The sequence below is a fragment of the Tasmannia lanceolata genome, unplaced genomic scaffold, assembly GCF_043159265.1.
Source record: "Tasmannia lanceolata isolate RefF3 unplaced genomic scaffold, GAP_Taslan_0.1 ptg000002l, whole genome shotgun sequence".
Lineage (NCBI taxonomy): Eukaryota > Viridiplantae > Streptophyta > Magnoliopsida > Canellales > Winteraceae > Tasmannia > Tasmannia lanceolata.
Genome location: NW_027518679.1, coordinates 42072110 through 42094791, shown reverse-complemented (window position 1 = coordinate 42094791; position 22682 = coordinate 42072110). Strand labels below are relative to the sequence as shown.

Below are 22682 nucleotides of genomic sequence, written 5' to 3'. Positions count from 1 at the left end.
CCAATATCCAGCTGGCTAGTCTCCAAGAGTACAGGGAAAGCCTTTTGGCCCAGCTGATCACTTTGCTGGAATCTCCTTCATGATTAGACTACCTCATTGGTCTTCCTTAAAAATGTGGGGCCCAACAACGATACCAAACTAGTTTAAAATGTGGTTTGAATTTTGGAAAGCATACATGTTATGAAGAAAACCCCCTAAAAAAATATACGATTTCAATGGCAAAGCCAAACGAAAACAAGCAGGCACAAACAAGCGCACAAAGACACAAAGATTTACGTGGTTTGTCAAAGCCTACGTCCACGGCAGAGGCAATGAGAAAATCCACTATATTAACAGGGGATTACAAGAGAAGATCAGAATCTCTCACCAAACCCACATGAAATCCTAGAACACCCTTTTTCGCCCTTTTGAGCTCTCAACGCTCTTTGTGAAGACAGGAATGCGAAAATAGCCTTAAAAACCCTTTTATATAAGACGGGCCCAAACTTACTCTTATCAGGCCGAAATCTCTTAAACGGGCCAGGCCAAATAAATGGGCTGCATCCGGGTTGCATACAATATTTCAGACCTCAATCAGGTTGAATTCAAGACACCCAACTCAACAATACATATCTGTCATATACAATAAATCAAAAACTCCTTCCTATAGATTCTCACTTTATGATAAGGAATATATAAAGAATAAATAAGCATATGCAACATAGGATTCTTAGGATTATCATTTTCTTTATGACGAGGAATATACAATAAGTAAAGACGATTTATGCTCTAATGCTCTTGCCTTTATATGAAATACCCGGTCACATTAATCAGTTGTGGCAAAATATGAAGGCATGGGTCAACTGCATCAAACACATATACACTCATTTTCATGGTATTCTGTTGAGTCATGTATCCACCCGTTTTGACCAAAATCATACCCTTTCTCTTGTCATGAGAGCCATAGTTTCAAAACTCTCCAGCGTCACCGTGGACTCACCCGACTCGACTTCCTTTTACCTCGGCAGCATTCTTATCCAAGTCTATATTTTACGTTGCGAAGTCAAATCAAAACTCCTTTGACTCTCTCGAGTTATGACCATGTCAGTAGTCGACTGTGTCCTCTCGAGTCGACCAGCATTTGCTGTGGCCACGTTTTGACCAGCATCTGTGTTTTGAAACATTGACGAGAATAATGAGAATACCCCACTTGTTTCATAGAAGCCAATCCTGGCAAATATTATTCTCAAAGCAAATATCTCACAATGATAATACATTTACAAACCTAGAAGAGTTGCACATTCTAATGCCTTGGCACAAATCCAACCTTATGGGTTTGGGCTGTGTCAAGGTCAATTTTAATGGAGTGTGGAAAGGGAACTTGGGTGACACAGGAGGAGATATCATTAGAGTTGAGAGGGCAATTCCATGGGGGGACAAGGATTTCATAATCTAGGGTTGTAAAACCTGGATTGTACATTTTCAGGATTGTAAAAGCCCATGTTTTAGATTAAATAATCCAAAATCCAGGGTTTTTACAATCATGGATTATAAACTTCAAGTATGGAAATGGCTTATGAGTAGGGCCAATATAAAATCAGGAGTGCAGATATCACTTCTGATAACTTAATTTCTCTTTCAGCAGGTGCTAAAATTAAAACTTAAATGACCTTAAAATAGCCACCCTGCTTTCTAATTAAATCAAAACAAATCTACAGTTAGAGAGATAAGGGTCGGTTTTGTCTTTAGGGGTTTTGATGGGGCATTGGGTGCAGTTCAAAACCTTAAAATTCATAGGCCTTAATTCCCTTAAATAGCTCTTGATCCGTTCCATTTTAGTTAAATCCAAACAAATCTACTGTTACAGAGAGAGAGAGAGAGAGATTGTCGGTTTTGGTTTTAGGGTTAGGGTTTATGATGGGCGGGTGTTTTTCGGCCGACCCGAAACAGAAGGGTTACCCTAATATAAATACCACCAATCCTCCCCTTCCTCCTCCTAAATTGGTTCCTAAAACCAGTAGTAGCTCAGAGATGTCCTCTTTGCCTTACTCTCATGTCGATTCGACCTTGCGAGCCCTCGCCGGACAGGCCGAGGGTTTCGGCCACTTAGCCATTGGTGGCCTCCATGGTGCTCTTTATCATGTCACCACCTTAGCAGGTATACCTTTTTTTTCTTGATTTTTCTTAATGGTTACGATTTGGGTTTGGATTGATTGATTGATTATACATGTTAATTTGGTGTGATTATAGTTATTAGAGCTCAAATGACTTGTTTCTTAATGATTAGGGTTAAGGTTTCGATTGATTGATTATACGTGTTTTGGTTAGGGTTAGGGTTTGAATCGATTGATTATGTATTTTAATTTGTATGGATTATTCTAATCTATATGGGCAGAGTTTATTGATGATTTGTGCATGAAACATTCCATATGATCTGTGTTTCTAACAACAGGATTTTACGTTGTTGATGAATAAGGAGTCTAAATTTATTCATGAAAATCGGTGTTTGAGGTGTAAGTATTGCTGAAATTGAGGTGCATATGTTGTTAATTTTGTTTTGATATTTGGAAATTTAGCTTTACTAGTTGTAGATATTTAAGGAACATGCACATAAATTGCTTGCTGAATGTTAATGGAATGGGGAAGGATTTCTAGATTTGCTTCGTAGAAAACGTCGGAAAGTGGGTTGAAAGCGTAAAGCATACTCATGCTTAGTCACCATAATGCTTGTATGAGTAGGTCTGGAAGGGATTCGTATAATGGCGTGAGCATAGATACGAATATCTGTCTTGGGAATTTCTTGGGAAGGGTGTATCTCGAGATATTTTAAACTTTTTTGTTATTTTCAGGTTTATATCGGAAAAAAGCTTGAAAAATAAAATATTTGAAATGTATAAAAATATAACATTTATGAGCAAGATTAGGACAAATAATATTTTGAATTTATCGGGATATTTTCGTAGAGGGCGAGCCTTGGCGCAACGGTAAGGTTGCTCCATTGTGACCTGGTGGTCACGGGTTCGAGTCACGAAAACAGCCTCTCTGCAAAGCAGGGGTAAGGCTGCGTTCATCTAGACCTCCCCAGACCCTGCAATGGTGGGATCCTCTAGCACGGGGCCGCCCTTTTTTTATCGGGATACTTTCGTGATAAAAAATAATATCTGAAGATATCACATTTAGGATGGTTGCACAAGATTCTGCATTAAATATGATGTTTACTGGGGTTTATAGTTGTATTATGACGAGGTTAGGGATTTTAAGTGGGAGAGTAAGTGTATCAATTCCAGATCCTACCATTGACTTGTGTTCGAGGGAAAGGTTTTTTTACTAGGTTGCCCGAAGGCAGAGAGGAAATGTGAGTTGGAGCAAATTTGGTGTGCGGGTGGGGAGTTGGTGGTGCTACAAAAATTCAAGAAGTTGGAACACCTGATAGGGTCTGGAAGTAGCAGCTGGAGAGAGACTCTGGAATGTCAATGCACAAGGGTAGAAGTTTAAGGGGATTACATACCATTATTGTTTTGTCAATGACTACTACTTCTAATTGTTTGTCGCCTAAAATTTCTATCTGTTGCCAATTGTTTCTCACCACACCTTTCAAGTTAGGCTCTTTGTTGAGGACCAGGATCCACCAATCACACTCATTCAAAGAGGACTTTGGAAAATTATGGGTGTTGGGTTTTTCATATCAGGAACTCTTTATCAAGATTTTGCCACAGGCACAAAGAGAACACACGGGAATGGTCGACATTCATGGAATACACCTTCCAATATGGAAGTTAGTGATGCAGCTTAAGTTGATCCACGTGCCCCACAAACTCCATGTCCAACACCCCTGGAGATGAACAATGGAACAAACAAGGAACACAGCAAACTAAAAAATGGAACAAACAAGGAGAAGTCTCTGCTAATGATGTCATCATGACCAGTTCAAAAAAATGATGCCATGATGACATTAGCCGTTAGTAGAGGATGGCCAAATACTCTGGAAAATGGATGGATCAATTGATTTTATATTTTTGGATTTATGGCTATTTTCAGCATTTTAGAAGTTTCTAGATTGGTCTTTTAGTGGGTGCTGATTTAGGGAATTAGTTTCCTTCTTTGGCAAGTTACTTTGATTAAGTTCAATTAGCAGCATGTTTGTTATTTATACAAGTTGTTTCGGGTAGGGGAACTGTTCTAAATTTGTTATTCAAGATGGAAAAAAAGTTAGAGTTCAGTTATTTATATGCAAAATCTGTGTAGTATGACATCCTGTATTGAGTATTGGTTGAAACTTAATGCAAATTGAAACATAATTAGCTGAAACCCTTCTTTTTGAAAGTCTTCAAATGGGTGCCTGAATTCTCACTATTGATATATTTCTAATTCTTCAAAGAAAATCAGGTAAAGCTCTATGTTATGAGATGACTTTTGGCTTGTGACCTTGTAAATTGGACACGCTTTCCTTAATTTGTCAATTATTAAGGAGGTTTACAACTTATAATAAAAAAAAAATTATTCGTGCTTCTATTTATAATAATCTTTTCTCTGAGAAGTTTGTCTTTGTGTACTAGCTTCTTTTCAATTTTCATAGACCATATTAGCCATACAACTTATAATGTTCCATATTAGCTATTGGTGGTGATCATGCCGAGTTGAACTGGTTTATTTTTGTGTAGATGATGGACCCGGGTCACTTCGCTATGGATGCCGTATAAAGGAACCACTGTGGATTGTCTTTGAAGTTTCAGGCACCATGCATCTTAACTCATACTTGAATGTATCTTCCTATAAAACAATTGATGGTCGTGGCCAGAGGGTAAAACTCACAGGCAAGGGTTTACGACTCAAGGAATGCGAACATGTCATAGTATGCAATCTGGAGTTTGAAGGTGGTAGAGGGCCGGATGTTGATGGGATTCAGATAAAGCCCAATTCTAGGCACTTATGGATAGATCGTTGCAGCTTACAAGATTATGATGATGGTCTGATTGATATCACACGAGAAAGCACAGATATTACTGTTTCAAGGTGAACAATATGGTTGGTTATGGTGTTTACGTCAGCTGTTAATATTTATTTTTTTAATATAAAAAGTATGGTCCTTATTAATTTCAGTCCTTTCTGCCAACAGATGTCACTTTAAAAATCATGATAAAACGATGCTAATTGGAGCAGATCCGAGTCATAATGGAGATAGATGTATCAGGGTTACAATTCATCATTGTTTTTTTGATGGAACTCGGCAGCGACATCCCCGTGTTAGATTTGGGAAAGTTCATTTATACAATAATTACACGAGAAATTGGGGTATCTATGCTGTCTGCGCTAGTGTAGAATCACAGGTCCAGACAAATTTGAAACCTGCATTTTTTTCCCTCGATATATTTTTAAAGCCCATAATTCTTTTGCTTTACGTTTTGTATTTTTGAACCGTTCTTTTCCTGTGTCTCTTTTTTTGCTTCAGATTCTCTCTCAGTGCAATATATATGAAGCAGGACAGAAGAAGGTTGCATTCAAATACCTGACAGAAAAGGTAAAATGTTTGGTTTTTGCTCTCTCCTTATATGTACCTGAATTTCTTGATGCTCTTTGTGGAAGAGATAATGTGGGAATCATCTATGATTTAGCCGATACTTGTAAACTTAGTGCGATAACTGTCAGACTTAAAGTGGGCTCGTTGAAACGTTATTTTATCATGCCAAGTGGAATACTATTTTTTTATCTTATATAGTGTTTACCTCATCTTTTATCATAAACTCATATTTTATTATTGACTCTTCTTTTAACTCTTCTCTAACTAATACTTGTTATTATCTCCTTCTCCTAAACTTAAAAACTAAACAAACTCTTCTTCCAATATTATATTCATGGCATCTTATTGGTCTCTTTCTTTCTTTCTTTCTTGATGAAGACTGAAGCTAGCCCGATTAGGTTGATGAATGCACTACTATTTGATTATCTCATGGTTCTTTGGGATTTATAGTTGCTTAAACTTAAGATTTATTAGTTTGTTAAATGAATATCATATTTATTTTGTTGCACATCATGATTAATAAGCAATAATTTATATGTAACTACACGTATGGATGTGTTCCCGTTTCTAGACATATTTGTGTTAACACTTGACACACATATCTATGCCTACAGATCATAGGGAATAATTCATATTTAAGATCTTGAGTGCAACTGTTGTGTTTGCTGGGTTTTCCGTCTATTCTATCGGGCTTCACAAGTTTATGCAGCTACTATTATTATGAGGTTTCCTGAGTCTTTTGACACTAGTTCTTTTTGTTCTTATATTGTCTTCTCACTCTAGTGATCTGCTATTTGTTCTTCCATTAGCCTACCTTGTGTTACAGAATTCTCTACTTGAAGTTCAATTGTTTTTGTTGGACCAATCATTGGTGCTCCTGGAAATGTTAGAAATCCGTGCCATGGTTTTCATATGCTGTATGATTCATATCTAGATTTTGGATATGGAATGTCGGTTCTTTGGCTGTGGTATTATTTGGATGGTTGTAACCATCCCCTCTGTACCCTGTATGGTCTGTTTAAATGTTCTCGCGTTATATAGCTTGAACATCCTGTATCCATATCTTTGTTTTTGAAAGATATTATCTCATATCCACGTATTCCACAGTGGTACAACATGGTGTGGAAAGGGAGGTGCCCTAAGCATGTCACTTTGTGACATAAGCATGTCTCCCTGACTCCCTCCATTCATATAATAGGGTTCCAAAAGGGCATTTGTGTTATGCACCTAAGCTACATACCTAGTAAATCGCCTCAGAGCTCCAAGGAACATCTAGCCTGATTTTCTATTTTTGCTTTTTTTTCATGTCTTATGCTCTAGTTTGATTGTTTGGATGTGGTCCTGCAAAATTATGTCCCCCTTTGCAAATTAGGCTCATGTAGGTGATTTGAGATTGACTTTTCTTTTCATCTACGATACCTAGATACAGACATGGATGTGAATGCGGTGCAGACATAGATTATGCATCTCCTAGAGTGAAAGCCTTTTGTTTGGCTGCTTGCCTGGGTAAAATGCTCTCTTTTCATCATCTTCGTTGTAGAGGCAAGATCATTATTAATCACTTCTCTGATGCAGGATGATCAAGCTCTTATACCAAATTTAAAATTACAAAATCTCACAAGGTCTAGCATTAAAAATCCATAAAAAAATTTCACTAGGTCTCAAATGAGGCAGGAACTTGCTTGGTAAAACCTATGGACCTTGGCAAGCTTATAGTGGAAGGAGATTTTATCGGATGAGGCAGAGTCAGTTTTCCTTGGAGATTTGCCTACTCTGTTGAGGAGATCTTGGATCGGAAGTGAGGGTCATTCATTTTGTCTCCTTTGTGCATGTTATTCATTCGGGCGCTAGAGATGTTGACAGACTAGCCTGCTCCGGGATGTATAGGCCAAGTTTGGATTTTTTTGACTTTCTTCCTCTTTCAGTTTGTATTGTTGTGGTTTGTCTAGTTTCTGTGTTTTTGTCTTTGTTTGACCATCTTGCTTCGTGGGCTATTTAAATAAATTGTCACTGTTGAAATAAAAGTACACTTGGATCACAGAATTACGCCACAATTGCTGGAAGTCTGTCCACATGAACTAGTATAAGTCATTCAGTTCACATTCAACATGGAAAACACAAACGGCTGCGAACATTACACGCCAACAACTCTTATTATTGTTCTTCGAAAGAGAAACAGTATTCACACTGAAACAACAGGCAACCATTATGGTTTCTTCACATGGAAAACCCTAGATCTAGGGTTCTTCAACTCGTCTCCAAGGAGAGCATTATCAAATAAACATACAAATCTGGGGTCTACAATTGGCCCCCACACAATTCAATGTTTTTCTTCAGAGTAATGCACCTTCAGTTGTTCCATTACAAAATTGCTACTTTTATCTTTCTGCATTGTGTTTTATTCTGTGATTTGATTCGGTGGGTGCTGTGATTTTGGCACAGGCGCCTGATAGAGAAGAGGGCATGTCTGGGTGGGTAAGGTCTGAAGGAGATCTGTTCTTGAATGGTGCTCAACCATGTTTACTAACTGGGCCCGGTGTCGACACCGTGTTTAAGGCAAACGAGCACTACCCAACTTGGACAATGGAGCCTCCGACTCAGGCGCTCAAAGAGATTCTCCAAGTTTGTACTGGATGGCAAGCCATACCCAGGCCATCAGACACCAATCCTTCGGCGTAATTATACTGGTTCTAGAGATATGTAATGTACTTACAGGTGCATCTTTTACACCGGATTAAATGGTGTATATGTTATATGCCATAAAAATTGTTACTGATCAAGATTCAATGATGGGATCACCACCTGTTATAGAAGTTGTTGGATCATCCACCAGCAGTTTCATAATTCAGCTGGGTTTTCGCCCTACAGCCTGATCGGTGTTGGATCACAATATAATGGTTGTGGATTGTGTGTATGCACCCTTTGATCGGTATATGTGCTGTCCATTGGGTCATTTTTAGTCTTTTATTCTGTTTATTTTGATTATTTGTAAAGTAATAGTTGCAAGAACTGCTTCCAAATAAATTTCAAAACTCAGAATAGCAATATATTGTCTATTTTTTTTATTTATGGATGGTGGGGAGCCTGTGTGGTTGTTTGGATGTATGGAAAATATTTTTCAGGAACAGCCAATTGAAAAAAGAGAGAAAAGGTGAGTTCTTTTATCAAAACATGGTAGTGTACTGGTGTGGCCATTAGTGGCCAGTGGAAAATTTCCTTGTTATCAAAGAAAATATTTATTTTTCTTTGTTAGTTTCTAGTCTCCATAATTCTCTTATAAACTTCTAATAATAATTACAGTTGAGGCTCTAATAATTGAGAAATTATATGGTGGCCGACCATGTAGTAACAAGGGCGGAGAGAGAACCGGGGGGGATGTGTTTCTCTCTCCGACCTTTACATGTAAAGGTCGGCCACCATATAAAAACTCCTAATGATTAATGGATAATGCCAGTGCCACATTTTATAAGGAAATCATATATTCATCCCGTTTTCTTTCCCGGCCACCCTTCCTGTGTCCATTTGTGTATTTATAACTACTTTTTTATTTTTTTATACTACATAGGGTGGCTCAAGGATGAAGATGGGCTGAATATATCACTTCCTATTTTATTTAAGTATTAGAGTGTATTAATTATTAGATTAGTGTTCCATCACTTTTAACTCGTAGCCACACGACATCGGACATTCCATTCATCAAACCCCGTATATTCTGGTGCACCATGTTTCATGCATGATGGTTTGGTAACAAGAAAATTAAACTAATTGTCGTAGTCATGCGGGAGTTTGGTGCTGTTGCTCTTCCTTCAGCTGTCATTAATGCTACTGCCACTGCCACACTAGAGTCAGCACAATGGATTCCTTTAAAAAGACTTCCTTTACAATGATTAAAGGACTTTTTTTTTATAATTGCTGAGGCCTGCACAATGGATTCTATTGAAAAGACTAAGGAACAATTTTTTATGTAAATTTTTTTTATACGATATTTACTTATGCCTTCACTTTTATATTTTATAATCAGTGGCAATTTTTTATATAAAATAATAGAGCGTATGAGTATTGGGTCTACTATGGATGCTAGGGGTGCAACACGGGTCGGGATGAGGCCAACCCTAACCCAGCATGAGATAGCATTTCCTCAACCCTAACCCAACTGAACCCGAGCCTCGGGTTGTGGATACCCTAACCCAACCTACATGCAAATCGGCTTGGGTTGGGTTCGGGTTGAATCGGGTTAGGTTCAGGTTAATCTAGGTCCAAACAGAAAAATACAAGAAAAAAAACATAATCAAAAGAAAATAATGATAAAATTGGAGGACGGAGGTTGGGTTGGTTTGATGAGGCCTCAACCCTAACCCAACTCGAAATTAAATAGGGTTGGCTTTTCTCAACCCTAACCCAACCCAACCCAACCTGATCGAGAAAATGCCAACCCAAGCCAAGCCAAAATCGGGTTGAACCTATCGGGTTCAGGACGACCAACCCAAGTTGCACCCTTAATGGATGCCGGAAGTAGAAGACAGGAAGTGGTATTCATGTAATTTACCTCGGATTATCAGGGCATTTACCCTGTTTGGAGAAAAAAATTTAAAAAGTATGACAATCGAACCATGCCCCTTTAATAAAAAATTCATTTACATACTATTGCAAATACTAAATTGAGAATGGTTGGGGTTTTCGTCTTCCTCTCCGGCAGTTTAATTCTCGGAAAGAGGGCTCAACGGTGGGTTTTTTGGGCGAATTGGGGGGAGCTATCCGATGATTAATCTCTCGAGGAGAGTGCGGTGGGTTTCTTTGGGTGGGATTGGGCAGAGCGGGACTGGGCTATGGGTTTTCTGGCCGGAAGAGAAGCTCAACGTGGTAATGGTCTTCTTCTTCCTTCCGATTACATGGCACTTGTGATAATAGTGGAGAGAGAGAGAGAGAGAGAGAGAGAGAGAGAGAGAGAGAGAGAGAGAGATGAGTTGATGATCTTACACTCTTTTGGTTAGAAATATACTACATACTCTTATGTCTTATATCACTATATTTTTCTATTTGTTCTTTATCAGGTATTAGATATAAGAGATTATAAATTACCAACGTAGGAACAATGCTCTAGCAATAAGATAATAAGAGATTATAAATTTAGGTAAATGATATTTTCACTCCCCCCTGCATTACGTGCACGCTCCCCTTATATCGTGGTTTGACGTCAAAAAGCGTTAAAGTTGCCCACTTTTCACGTCAAATCACGCTATAAGATGAGCGTGCACGTAATGCAGGGGGGAGTGAAAAAATCATTGCCTTAAATTTAAAGAGAATTAATTATGAGAGCCCAAGGGGTTGGGCCTCTAGCTCACATGTTAAGGCTTTGTTATTTGACTCTGAGGTAGGCGGTTCAATCCCAACTTACCAAAAAAAATGTGAGAGCCCCAACACTATACATTATGTTCCCAAGAAGGCATTCTTTATATCTTATATCACTTAGATTATTAGAAATAAGAGACCATAATGCAGTAGGATATAAGAGATAAAGTTAAATATAATTATTTGTAAATAATGCCTGTTACAGTTTTAGAAATGATATAATAAATTAATGGCTTCTAAGGAGAATTGGCTGCCCTATTTGGAACCCTTGTTTATGTTTTTGCAAAGAAAATCCAAATCATTTATTTTTTTACTTATTTCTCTTACATGCGGAGGGACCAAGACTATGTCCACGTGGGCTGTTTGATAGGGTGCAACTCGGGCCGGGTAGGGTTGGATTAAGGCCGGCCAACCCTAACCCAACCCCTATCCCAAACTTAAATTGGGGTTGGCTTTTCCCAACCCTAATCCAATCCAACCTGAAGAAATGACTGATATCAGCACAACCGTATTTTAAATTTTAATAATTGCACAAACCTAGTTTGTCTTTTCTTTTTAAAGCTTTTTGGGAACTACAATGACCTTTGACAGTTCTTTAAATAATAAAAGACAAGATGGGTCAGTGCAAATATCAAAACACGGTTGTGTTGATATCATCTCCCACAAAAAATAAAACTCTCCTTAATATAATATTGCATAGGTATATAAATAGTAAAAATGCTTCTGATATTGGCACTACCATGTTTTGATAACTGCATTAACTCAGCTTGTCTTTTCTTTTTTAATTGGCTTCTCACGGTTATTGGGAATTCTAATAAAAAAACATGGTAGTGCCGATATCAGTAGCCAATAAAAATTATTGCAAGTAGGTTATGAGAGAAACTTCCTTAATATCCTCCAACAAAATTACAATTCCCTATGTACGAATGTTAGCATCCATGGTGGGCCCACAACTTATACCTAGAGAAAATCTCATTCTCCCACAGACAAAACTGCCGACCAAAGACAGAAACCGTTACCTGTGTCTTAAATATACCGTTACTTTTGTCTTTACCGAGACGCGTCCGAGTGCGAAGACGTAACGGAACCAGAAACTCCTGTACCGGAAAACAAAACCGACAAATAGTTTCCGACATCTTGCGGTGCAAACCTAACCACACCCTCCAAATCCCTCTCTTCCCTTAACAAAACCCGATACTTCATATAAAACATCCGATACACCGGCACGATTTTCTCAGCTACCGAAACCTTAATCTCCTCCTTCATCTTCCCGTCCGGCACGATCCACGACGACTGCATCCGATACGCTTCCTCAAATACCGAATTAAACTTCCTAAACACCTCCTTAGCCGCCTCAAGTGAAATCTCAGCCGTCGGATTCTCCGGTAGAGATTGGATCACCTTCGTCCATGCCATCCTTTCGTAGTTCGAAACATATTGACGGAGTTTCTGCTCGTGTTTTGAGATCCAATCCTCGCCGAGGAGCGGCTGGAGATCAGAACTTGAGACCTTTGAGAGTATGTATTGGAGATTATTCGCGAGAAAGAGATATGATAATCCTACATCTTTATAGAGCTCCGCTTTGCTGTCGAGTTTACAAACCAGAACGAGAATCAGCCACGAGAACCGGACGGAGATCGATGATAACGGATTATCCGCGGTCGGAGATCCATCAAAGGACAAAGTTTCCGGCAACGGAGTTTGGACTTGAAGTGGATAATCTGCGAAGATATCAGAGAGATTTATGCTGTAATCAGAGAGAAATGATATAAAATTCATTACATATCGAGTTAGAGGATGGATTCCTCCGCCAGGAATTGAAGATTTGGAGGAATCTTTTTGGATTGCAGTTTCGAAATCGGAGAGCGTGACTCGGACTGAGTCACCTAGTTTGATCAGAGCGGAGATAGCTTGAGATCGGACGGCTGAGGTTGATTCGTAGGAGAAGATCGATTCGATCTCCGGCCAGAGCTCGGTGATGGAGTTGTAGAGATCTAAGATTCGGAATATCTTTTCAGGTGATTTCTTCGTTTTCGCGGCGGATTCCGCAAAGGAAAAGAGATTGACTGCAGCTTCTTTAGTGAATTCTGAAAAGCATGATTCTTTGATTCTGTTTGAAGAGGAGAAAACGTGATCGCAGAGAATTCGCTCGGAGAAGAAAAGCGTTTTGATGGCGATTTGTGATGCTTTTAACCAAGTCTTGATCTTGATCTCCAGCGTCTCCCAATTTAATTTCAAGATCTGGTTATAGCTCAATTGTTCGAATCCGAGGCGGTATAAACTTTCATCAACGATCGATTTTCGAATGATTTTATAAATCTTGACGCATTCCATTCCATATCCAGACGAGATCATGGACTCGGTGATTAGTCTAAGATCCGACATGGCAAAAGAAGAAACATGTTCGACTTCTCGGATCGAGTCTCCGGCGGTCTGGATCTCATCATCAGATCCGATCTCGTCCTCGTAATCAGAATTGCTGGATCGTGTTGCGGTTGATGATCGGCTGGAGATTGATTCCGGATCGAGCTGATCTCGATTCGCGGACAGGATCTCATAGAACTCTTTTTCGAGTCTTTTCATTGCGGTCTGCATTAGTTTTTGGGCGTGAATGAGCTTATGAGAGCTCGAATTTTCGGATGCGAGGGTGTGCATAGAGTGTTGAAGATCCTTGACAGATCTGAGGAATTCTCGAGCTTCTTGACGATTATCGTAAAAGAGAGAAGTGATTTTTGAGTAGGAGGTGTTGTTTTGATCCCATTTTGTGATGATTTCTTCGGCGTTTGTGAGGTTTTCTTCCATCATTGATTCAGAGAATGAGTGTAAAGGAGATGAAGGACAGGATGTGATTGGAGACTGAGGGAAAGAAGGAGAAGGTGCAGATATCATTTTTGAGGAGGAGAAGAAAAAACTACGTAATCCTTTTCTGGGCATTACTGGTTTTGATAGAGAGATGAAGAGAGGAGTGTGATTATCAAAGTAGTGGGGGGTGGTTTTTGAGGTTTCTCTACTTTGGTTTGGGAGAGAGGGGTGGTTTATATAGAGGCGGAGTTTAAATTTTGGGTTGCTTTCACTTCAGAAAAAAAGGTCAAACGCGGACGTTTGACTTGGAAACAGTCAGCTCAGTGATATTTTTTAATGACAGAATTACCCTTAGTGGTATTTCTTTTTCCTTTTCTATGGACTGATTCTAGTTTATGGTGTTTGGCTTTTTTGTTGGGGAAATGATATCACCACTACAGTATTTTGATGATCGCACTCCTATAGATCGGACGGTTAGGATCAACCTATGGAAATGATTTTTGGGACACAACCTATTTAGGCTGTGGCCCATCTAGTGGACGGTTTGGATCATCCTATAGTGCGGGACACAACCTATTCAGGCTGTGGCCCATCTTGGCATTTTCCCATTTTCTTGAAATTTACTTTAGCAAAAGACAAACAAAGAGGTGGAAATGTTGTTTCCTTTTTATTTTCATTTTGTATTGTTACAAGGTAGCATGAGTTCCAACAAGCTGAGGACAAATCGAGGATAAATAAATCCATGATCCGTGGAATCCAAGAAGTCTGACTTGGTGTAACCCGGTTGTAAAACAAACAAGGATAGTTGGCTTGGTAAAAACTCTTTTATTTAAAAAGAAAATCCACAAATTACCACGTCTCTTACAATTCATTCCATATTTTGAGCGTGGAAATGATATTTCCTCCTTTTTCTTCCAGCATTTTTCCCCTTTTGATTAGGGGTTTCAAAGGATCTACGGTCAGCCTGATATGAGACAGGTTTAAAGGGCCTAGCCTAACGCATACCATATGCTCTTAAGCTTTTGGCGCATTAGTTGGATACCTAACATTAGGTATCATAGTAGCCATCACATCACATTTAAGTCACGGAAGGGGGCAGCTTGTGGAGAGAACTACCTCCGGTAAAAAGCTAGAGTGAAAGTCATCAGAGGGAAGTCACCGCTGATTGGGTTAACACTGAAGGGGTTACTTGTGGAAAGGGCTACTTCAGAAGGATTGAGTGAAAGCTGGCACCGAGTAGTGCTTTTCAAATCCATTACAAATTGAACTGCCCACGGGAGTGTCCTAGGTCTTTCTTACATTTACACGGTTAGGGGTAAGGGTTAGGGGAAGGAAGAGGGAAGAAACGCCGTGAGGGAGAGGAGAATCATCATCGAAGTAAAAATTTGGAAAATCAAATATTATTTTTTGTTTTGAGTAGAGTTTTAATACATTACAAAAATACACCTCATCAACTAAATTATGAAGGATGTTTTGTATAGTGGCGCCCTCCATTCGGATCTTGGGTGCTCCATCGATTTTTGTGGCTATGTCTAGGTTATGATCCAAAAGATTTTTGAATCTTAAGATATGGATCCAATGGACACGATCGCATCAAGTTTTGCTCTGCCCAAATCCTGTCCGTTAAGTTCAGATCCATTGGATCCGTCGGACCAACAGGGTCCATTAATGCCCCAATTGATTGTATTTTCCTAAAATGGTGTCATTCCTAAATAGTAAAAATGCTCGTGTTTTGAGATCCAATCCTCGCCGAGGAGCGGCTGGAGATCAGAACTTGAGACCTTTGAGAGTATGTATTGGAGATTATTCGCGAGAAAGAGATATGATAATCCTACATCTTTATAGAGCTCCGCTTTGCTGTCGAGTTTACAAACCAGAACGAGAATCAGCCATGAGAACCGGACGGAGATCGATGATAACGGATTATCCGCGGTCGGAGATCCATCAAAGGATAAAGTTTCCGGCAACGGAGTTTGGACTTGAAGTGGATAATCTGCGAAGATATCAGAGAGATTTATGCTGTAATCAGAGAGAAATGATATAAAATTCATTACATATCGAGTTAGAGGATGGATTCCTCCGCCAGGAATTGAAGATTTGGAGGAATCTTTTTGGATTGCAGTTTCGAAATCGGAGAGCGTGACTCGGACTGAGTCACCTAGTTTGATCAGAGCGGAGATAGCTTGAGATCGGACGGCTGAGGTTGATTCGTAGGAGAAGATCGATTCGATCTCCGGCCAGAGCTCGGTGATGGAGTTGTAGAGATCTAAGATTCGGAATATCTTTTCAGGTGATTTCTTCGTTTTCGCCACGGATTCCGCAAAGGAAAAGAGATTGACTGCAGCTTCTTTAGTGAATTCTGAAAAGCATGATTCTTTGATTCTGTTTGAAGAGGAGAAAACGTGATCGCAGAGAATTCGCTCGGAGAAGAAAAGCGTTTTGATGGCGATTTGTGATGCTTTTAACCAAGTCTTGATCTTGATCTCCAGCGTCTCCCAATTTAATTTCAAGATCTGGTTATAGCTCAATTGTTCGAATCCGAGGCGGTATAAACTTTCATCAACGATCGATTTTCGAATGATTTTATAAATCTTGACGCATTCCATTCCATATCCAGACGAGATCATGGACTCGGTGATTAGTCTAAGATCCGACATGGCAAAAGAAGAAACATGTTCGACTTCTCGGATCGAGTCTCCGGCGGTCTGGATCTCATCATCAGATCCGATCTCGTCCTCGTAATCAGAATTGCTGGATCGTGTTGCGGTTGATGATCGGCTGGAGATTGATTCCGGATCGAGCTGATCTCGATTCGCGGACAGGATCTCATAGAACTCTTTTTCGAGTCTTTTCATTGCGGTCTGCATTAGTTTTTGGGCGTGAATGAGCTTATGAGAGCTCGAATTTTCGGATGCGAGGGTGTGCATAGAGTGTTGAAGATCCTTGACAGATCTGAGGAATTCTCGAGCTTCTTGACGATTATCGTAAAAGAGAGAAGTGATTTTTGAGTAGGAGGTGTTGTTTTGATCCCATTTTGTGATGATTTCTTCGGCGTTTGTGAGGTTTTCTTCCATCATTGATTCAGAGAATGAGTGTAAAGGAGATGAAGGACAGGATGTGATTGGAGACTGAGGGAAAGAAGGAGAAGGTGCAGATATCATTTTTGAGGAGGAGAAGAAAAAACTACGTAATCCTTTTCTGGGCATTACTGGTTTTGATAGAGAGATGAAGAGAGGAGTGTGATTATCAAAGTAGTGGGGGGTGGTTTTTGAGGTTTCTCTACTTTGGTTTGGGAGAGAGGGGTGGTTTATATAGAGGCGGAGTTTAAATTTTGGGTTGCTTTCACTTCAGAAAAAAAGGTCAAACGCGGACGTTTGACTTGGAAACAGTCAGCTCAGTGATATTTTTTAATGACAGAATTACCCTTAGTGGTATTTCTTTTTCCTTTTCTATGGACTGATTCTAGTTTATGGTGTTTGGCTTTTTTGTTGGGGAAATGATATCACCACTACAGTATTTTGATGATCGCACTCCTATAGATCGGACGGTTAGGATCAACCTATGGAAATGATTTTTGGGACACAACCTATTTAGGCTGTGGCCCATCTAGTGGACGGTTTGGATCATCCTATAGTGCGGGACACAACCTATTCAGGCTGTGGCCCATCTTGGCATTTTCCCATTTTCTTGAAATTTACTTTAGCAAAAGACAAACAAAGAGGTGGAAATGTTGTTTCCTTTTTATTTTCATTTTGTATTGTTACAAGGTAGCATGAGTTCCAACAAGCTGAGGACAAATCGAGGATAAATAAATCCATGATCCGTGGAATCCAAGAAGTCTGACTTGGTGTAACCCGGTTGTAAAACAAACAAGGATAGTTGGCTTGGTAAAAACTCTTTTATTTAAAAAGAAAATCCACAAATTACCACGTCTCTTACAATTCATTCCATATTTTGAGCGTGGAAATGATATTTCCTCCTTTTTCTTCCAGCATTTTTCCCCTTTTGATTAGGGGTTTCAAAGGATCTACGGTCAGCCTGATATGAGACAGGTTTAAAGGGCCTAGCCTAACGCATACCATATGCTCTTAAGCTTTTGGCGCATTAGTTGGATACCTAACATTAGGTATCATAGTAGCCATCACATCACATTTAAGTCACGGAAGGGGGCAGCTTGTGGAGAGAACTACCTCCGGTAAAAAGCTAGAGTGAAAGTCATCAGAGGGAAGTCACCGCTGATTGGGTTAACACTGAAGGGGTTACTTGTGGAAAGGGCTACTTCAGAAGGATTGAGTGAAAGCTGGCACCGAGTAGTGCTTTTCAAATCCATTACAAATTGAACTGCCCACGGGAGTGTCCTAGGTCTTTCTTACATTTACACGGTTAGGGGTAAGGGTTAGGGGAAGGAAGAGGGAAGAAACGCCGTGAGGGAGAGGAGAATCATCATCGAAGTAAAAATTTGGAAAATCAAATATTATTTTTTGTTTTGAGTAGAGTTTTAATACATTACAAAAATACACCTCATCAACTAAATTATGAAGGATGTTTTGTATAGTGGCGCCCTCCATTCGGATCTTGGGTGCTCCATCGATTTTTGTGGCTATGTCTAGGTTATGATCCAAAAGATTTTTGAATCTTAAGATATGGATCCAATGGACACGATCGCATCAAGTTTTGCTCTGCCCAAATCCTGTCCGTTAAGTTCAGATCCATTGGATCCGTCGGACCAACAGGGTCCATTAATGCCCCAATTGATTGTATTTTCCTAAAATGGTGTCATTTCTACTCCTTTTGTGTGCCTGTTCTCGAAAATAAAGACATTTTTAGAAAAAAAAAAAAAAAAAGGAGGTGAAAATAATGTAAAGGGAGTGGAAATATCAATTCCCTGCATGTATTTAGTAGGACAATTTATAGAAAACAATGTCTCGAAGAGGGTCGTTACGACCGTTTCTTTGATATCTTCTGTCCTGTTTTTTTGCGGTCGTCGTTTCCTCTTCTTGTCAGGAAAAAGTAAATACCGAAAGTACCCATGGTAAAAGGTTTGGTCATTCGTAAAATGACTAAAGAGCCCCTTGGGACTGTTCTAGAAGAATCCAGAATGAGGACGAGAAAATAAGACAAGAGACTCAGTGGAATCATAATGGGGAAATAGCTGCTAAGGGGTCATTGTCTTGTGAAAATGGTTTTAAATTTCGACCGAAACGAAAAGGTATAGACACCGAAATTCCCGAAATTTACAAAATTGCGTTTCGTTTGGGAATTTTGTAGAAATTTCTATTAAAATAATATTTTTTTATTGCGTTAACTAATTTCGATCGAAATTTCGTCCCTAAAATCCGGGATTTTGTGCGTGAATACCAAATTTCGCCCGAAATTTCGGTTTCCGATAACTCCGAAATCTTAGCCGAAATCGAAATCTAAAACTATGCTTGTGAATAGAGAAACGAAATTTAAGTCCTTATTATAGGCGAGGTTTTAAATTTCAGTTTCGGAGGTAATTTCATTCCTCACCGAAACCAAAATTTTAACCGAAATCCCAAAATTTCGGCCGAACTCGGTAGAGGCACTCGAAATGTTGTTTTCTTGGCCGAAATTTCAGCCAAGAAAATTAATATTTTGATATAGGAGGGTGTCCGGGTCAGTTATGCCGATACGGGGCCTGTTGTGCATTACTTGGCCTGGCTCTATTCTCAAGCTAATATGGGTCGTCCATTAGTAGGGCCCCAATAGCAGGCTCAATCAGCTGTAAAGCACCGCATCGTGCGAAACAACTAGTTACTCCAAAAGCTTAAGCCGTTGTAGATGGTAGCCGTTGGAGATGGTGTTATTTAATCATTAAGCATTGTTTTTATTTTCCACACAGAATCTTGTTTTTAAAGTGTTTTCCTTAATCATTTGTGCTTAATTGCTTTAACACTCCTCTCACGCGTGGGCCATTTACATGTGGCCCCTCTTTTGGGTTGGCCATTATCTGTGGATTATAAATATGAAGGAGTTTTGAATCCATGAGCTTTGCCATGGATTTAATTATTTCTGCTTCTATGCTTGACACCTAGTGCTGCTAAGGGAAATGATGTCACCTCTCTTATTTTAATATTGACACTCCTGACTTTGTTAAAAACTATCTGATCGATCTGTTGTTGAAAGCTTGATTATTGTTGAAATGATAATGGCACTTCTCACTTTGTTAAAATGATCACCCCTCTCTTACTTTAATGGCTTTCAACAGTCAAATTGACAAGTGTTTAATATAGCTAGAGAAGACTGTTGTCTAATAATTATTGCCTTTTGCCCCTACGATAAAAAGATAAAAATGCCGTGAGTCAGCTAATATCCACACTACTATATTTTGATAATGGCACTACTCACTTTGTTTTACAATTTTTAAATTGGGTGTTGATACCATCTTGAGTACTGTAACAGCCATTAAAAGCCAATTTCAAAAGGTACAAAACAAAGCGAGTATTGGCATGCATGATCATGTTTTGATAAATGAGGCTAACTCACCTTGCCTTTTATTATTTTAACCACCTGTCAAAAGCTATTACAATTCCCAAAAGGCTCTTCACATCCAATTAAAAAGGAAAAGACAAGATAAATTTGTCTCATTATCAAAATATGGTAGTGGCCAAATAAAAATTTAAAAGACAAGGTCAATTAACGTGTAGCCAATGAGCTGCCACACATCTCTAATTTACTTTTTTGTTTTGTGAAAGAGTGCTTGTATAATTTGTAATTTAGTGTTGTTAGGAGTTTAGGTAGGTATAGAGTTGAATTCAAGTAAGATTACGTAGCTGAGTCTTGGTAGGAAAAGGGGTCATGAGATTATTATAAAACCCATGTCCAAGAGGTGTTTGGACGTTTTTAAACACTCTGTGCTGAGAATATTTCTTCTTGATTTACTTTGTTCGAGAACAACCCTTCCTAGAGTTGAAGGTCTATATGTATCTGATCAGTGTCGTTGATCAAACATTGACTCATTCTTCTCGCTTCGGGCTACGCCATCGATTTGTCTCGTCATCAAAATATGGTAGTGCAAATATCAGTAGCCTTTTGAGAATTGTAATATCCTTTACCATCTGGTTAAATAATAAGGAATTTGATAGGGAAATTTACAGAAAGCATTTTGGCGGCTGACTTTTGCATGAGAGAACAGCTACACATGGTCACTTTTCAGCAGATTTTGTCTTATTCATTTAATTCATATGAGGTGGCTGCTCTATCTTGTAAAAGTCAGCCGCGAAATGCCTTTCTACAAAATTCCCTAGCAAATCCCAAATAATATATAACAGGCAAAGTGAGTTCCTCCCATTGTCAAAACTAGGGGTGGACATGGTTCCGGTTCAACCCGAAGAACGGAACCGAACCAGTAGGCAAAGTGAGTTCCTCCCATTGTCGAACTCAAAACATGGCAGTGGGAATGCCTTCCCGAAAACATGGTGTTTGCCCCATTATCAAAACATGATAGTGCGAATATCACTTGCCTATCAAAATACAGTCCACTAAATATTTCAAAAACTATATTAATCCTATTCAAATATCAAACAAATCTTTGACTTTTCAATCTATTCTTATCAATCAAGAGTTCGTTAATTTCCTCTTCATAATCTCCTTGATTTTTCTCTAGAAAGGATGAACAACAGTCTATTACGGAGTACTCTCTCTCTCTCTCTCTCTCGTCGGGTCTACCTTTTTCTAAAAAAATGAATTAGAATCAACAAAAGAATTTCTATCAGATGACATGACATGAATTTAATGTTTTGATAGCAAACATCGAGATCAATGATCGAAATTAAGAGATCTCCTTGTAGGAAGGCATCCTTTGCAAAATCCGTCGCTAAATGGACAAAATCCATTGCTTATGCCTTTAGCGATGGAAATTAGTCTGTCACTAAAATTGGGGTCCCTAAATGGATATACTGAAGGATGTTGTGACGGTTAAACAACCGTCACTGTATATGTTGCAATAATAAGTAGGGGCGATGCCACATGAGAGGAAAGGGGGACAATTGCCCCCCTTAATTTTTTGGAAAAAAAAAAATCTTTATTTTTTAATATTTTTTATACTTACCCCCTTTTTAAAAAAATATGCCCTCCTTTCCAATCATCTCTAAGATAGAAAATAAGTTTAAAATCTTAATTTTACCATTTTTATCTCCCTTTTTTGTGCAAAATTTACTATAATTTTTGCCCCCTTGTGCAAAATTTCAGATAGAAATTTTTTGTATCTTAATTTTAAGATAGATAAAAAATTACTATAATTTTTGCCCCTCTTGTGCAAAATTTCTGGCATCGCCCCTGATAATAAGGGAAAATCATCTGTTGCCAATACCAATCATAGTTAAAAAAATATTGCAACAAATTATTCCATCGCTGGCATTATTTTGTTTTTTATTTTATTTTTTGCTAATAATGGTGATAGCCAAATCTGTAGCTATATGTAGTATTTACGTTTAGGCCCTATTTGTTTTGGATTTTGAGAACCGATTGTGCATCCAAAATTCATTATTGGACTCAAATTTACATTTAATTTTGAGCTTAGGTGCTGCTTATTTTCGATCTTGAGTCGTGAGCCTAAACTGATTATTGGCATTTAATTTTGAGTCTAATAATCAGTTTTGGACTCACAATTATTTCTCAAAATCCAAAACAAACAGAGCCCAAGTAATCTCTATCTCTCTCTCTCATGTACAAACATGCTATACCTACTAAACAAAAACATGAAAGACAATTTTAACACCAAGAATTGAAGATTGGTGGACTCTCATGCATCATTCTATATTACTTGACTTCTTTGCAACCATAGATCAGAGAGCCAGGGCCATCGGATTGACTCAAGGGATTCCTAATTGGGTATTCGCTCATGGTCAAAGTGTCAAAGTCAATCAGCATCTAAAGATATCAAAGGCTTTCATACCGATCTGAGTTTCAATTCCTGATCTCGCTCAATCTACGGCTGCGATGAAGTCTAAGTAATTTAAAATAATGCAAGTGAGTCAACTGATCATTGGTGTGGTTTTCGAAGTCCATCTTT

The 22682-nt window shown here is 38.8% G+C and overlaps 2 protein-coding genes and 1 pseudogene across 2 annotated transcripts; 1 reads left to right on the top strand and 2 right to left on the bottom strand.

Moving 5' to 3' along the window:
• The first annotated feature begins 1682 nt into the window (after positions 1 to 1682).
• Positions 1683 to 8564, top strand: LOC143873321 (Pectin lyase-like superfamily protein). The gene is made up of 5 exons (XM_077376804.1): positions 1683 to 2137; positions 4641 to 4992; positions 5096 to 5306; positions 5429 to 5497; positions 7940 to 8564. Exons 1-5 carry the CDS (start codon positions 1894 to 1896, stop codon positions 8174 to 8176), a joined length of 1113 nt encoding a protein of 370 aa, XP_077232919.1. The 5' UTR covers positions 1683 to 1893; the 3' UTR covers positions 8177 to 8564.
• A 3152-nt stretch (positions 8565 to 11716) lies between these two features.
• LOC143885057 (exocyst complex component EXO70H1-like) lies at positions 11717 to 13849 on the bottom strand. The gene has a single exon (XM_077389017.1). It carries the CDS (start codon positions 13778 to 13780, stop codon positions 11897 to 11899), a length of 1884 nt encoding a protein of 627 aa, XP_077245132.1. The 5' UTR covers positions 13781 to 13849; the 3' UTR covers positions 11717 to 11896.
• A 1475-nt stretch (positions 13850 to 15324) lies between these two features.
• Positions 15325 to 16923, bottom strand: LOC143885050 (exocyst complex component EXO70H1 pseudogene; annotated as a pseudogene).
• Between the last annotated feature and the right edge of the window lie 5759 nt (positions 16924 to 22682).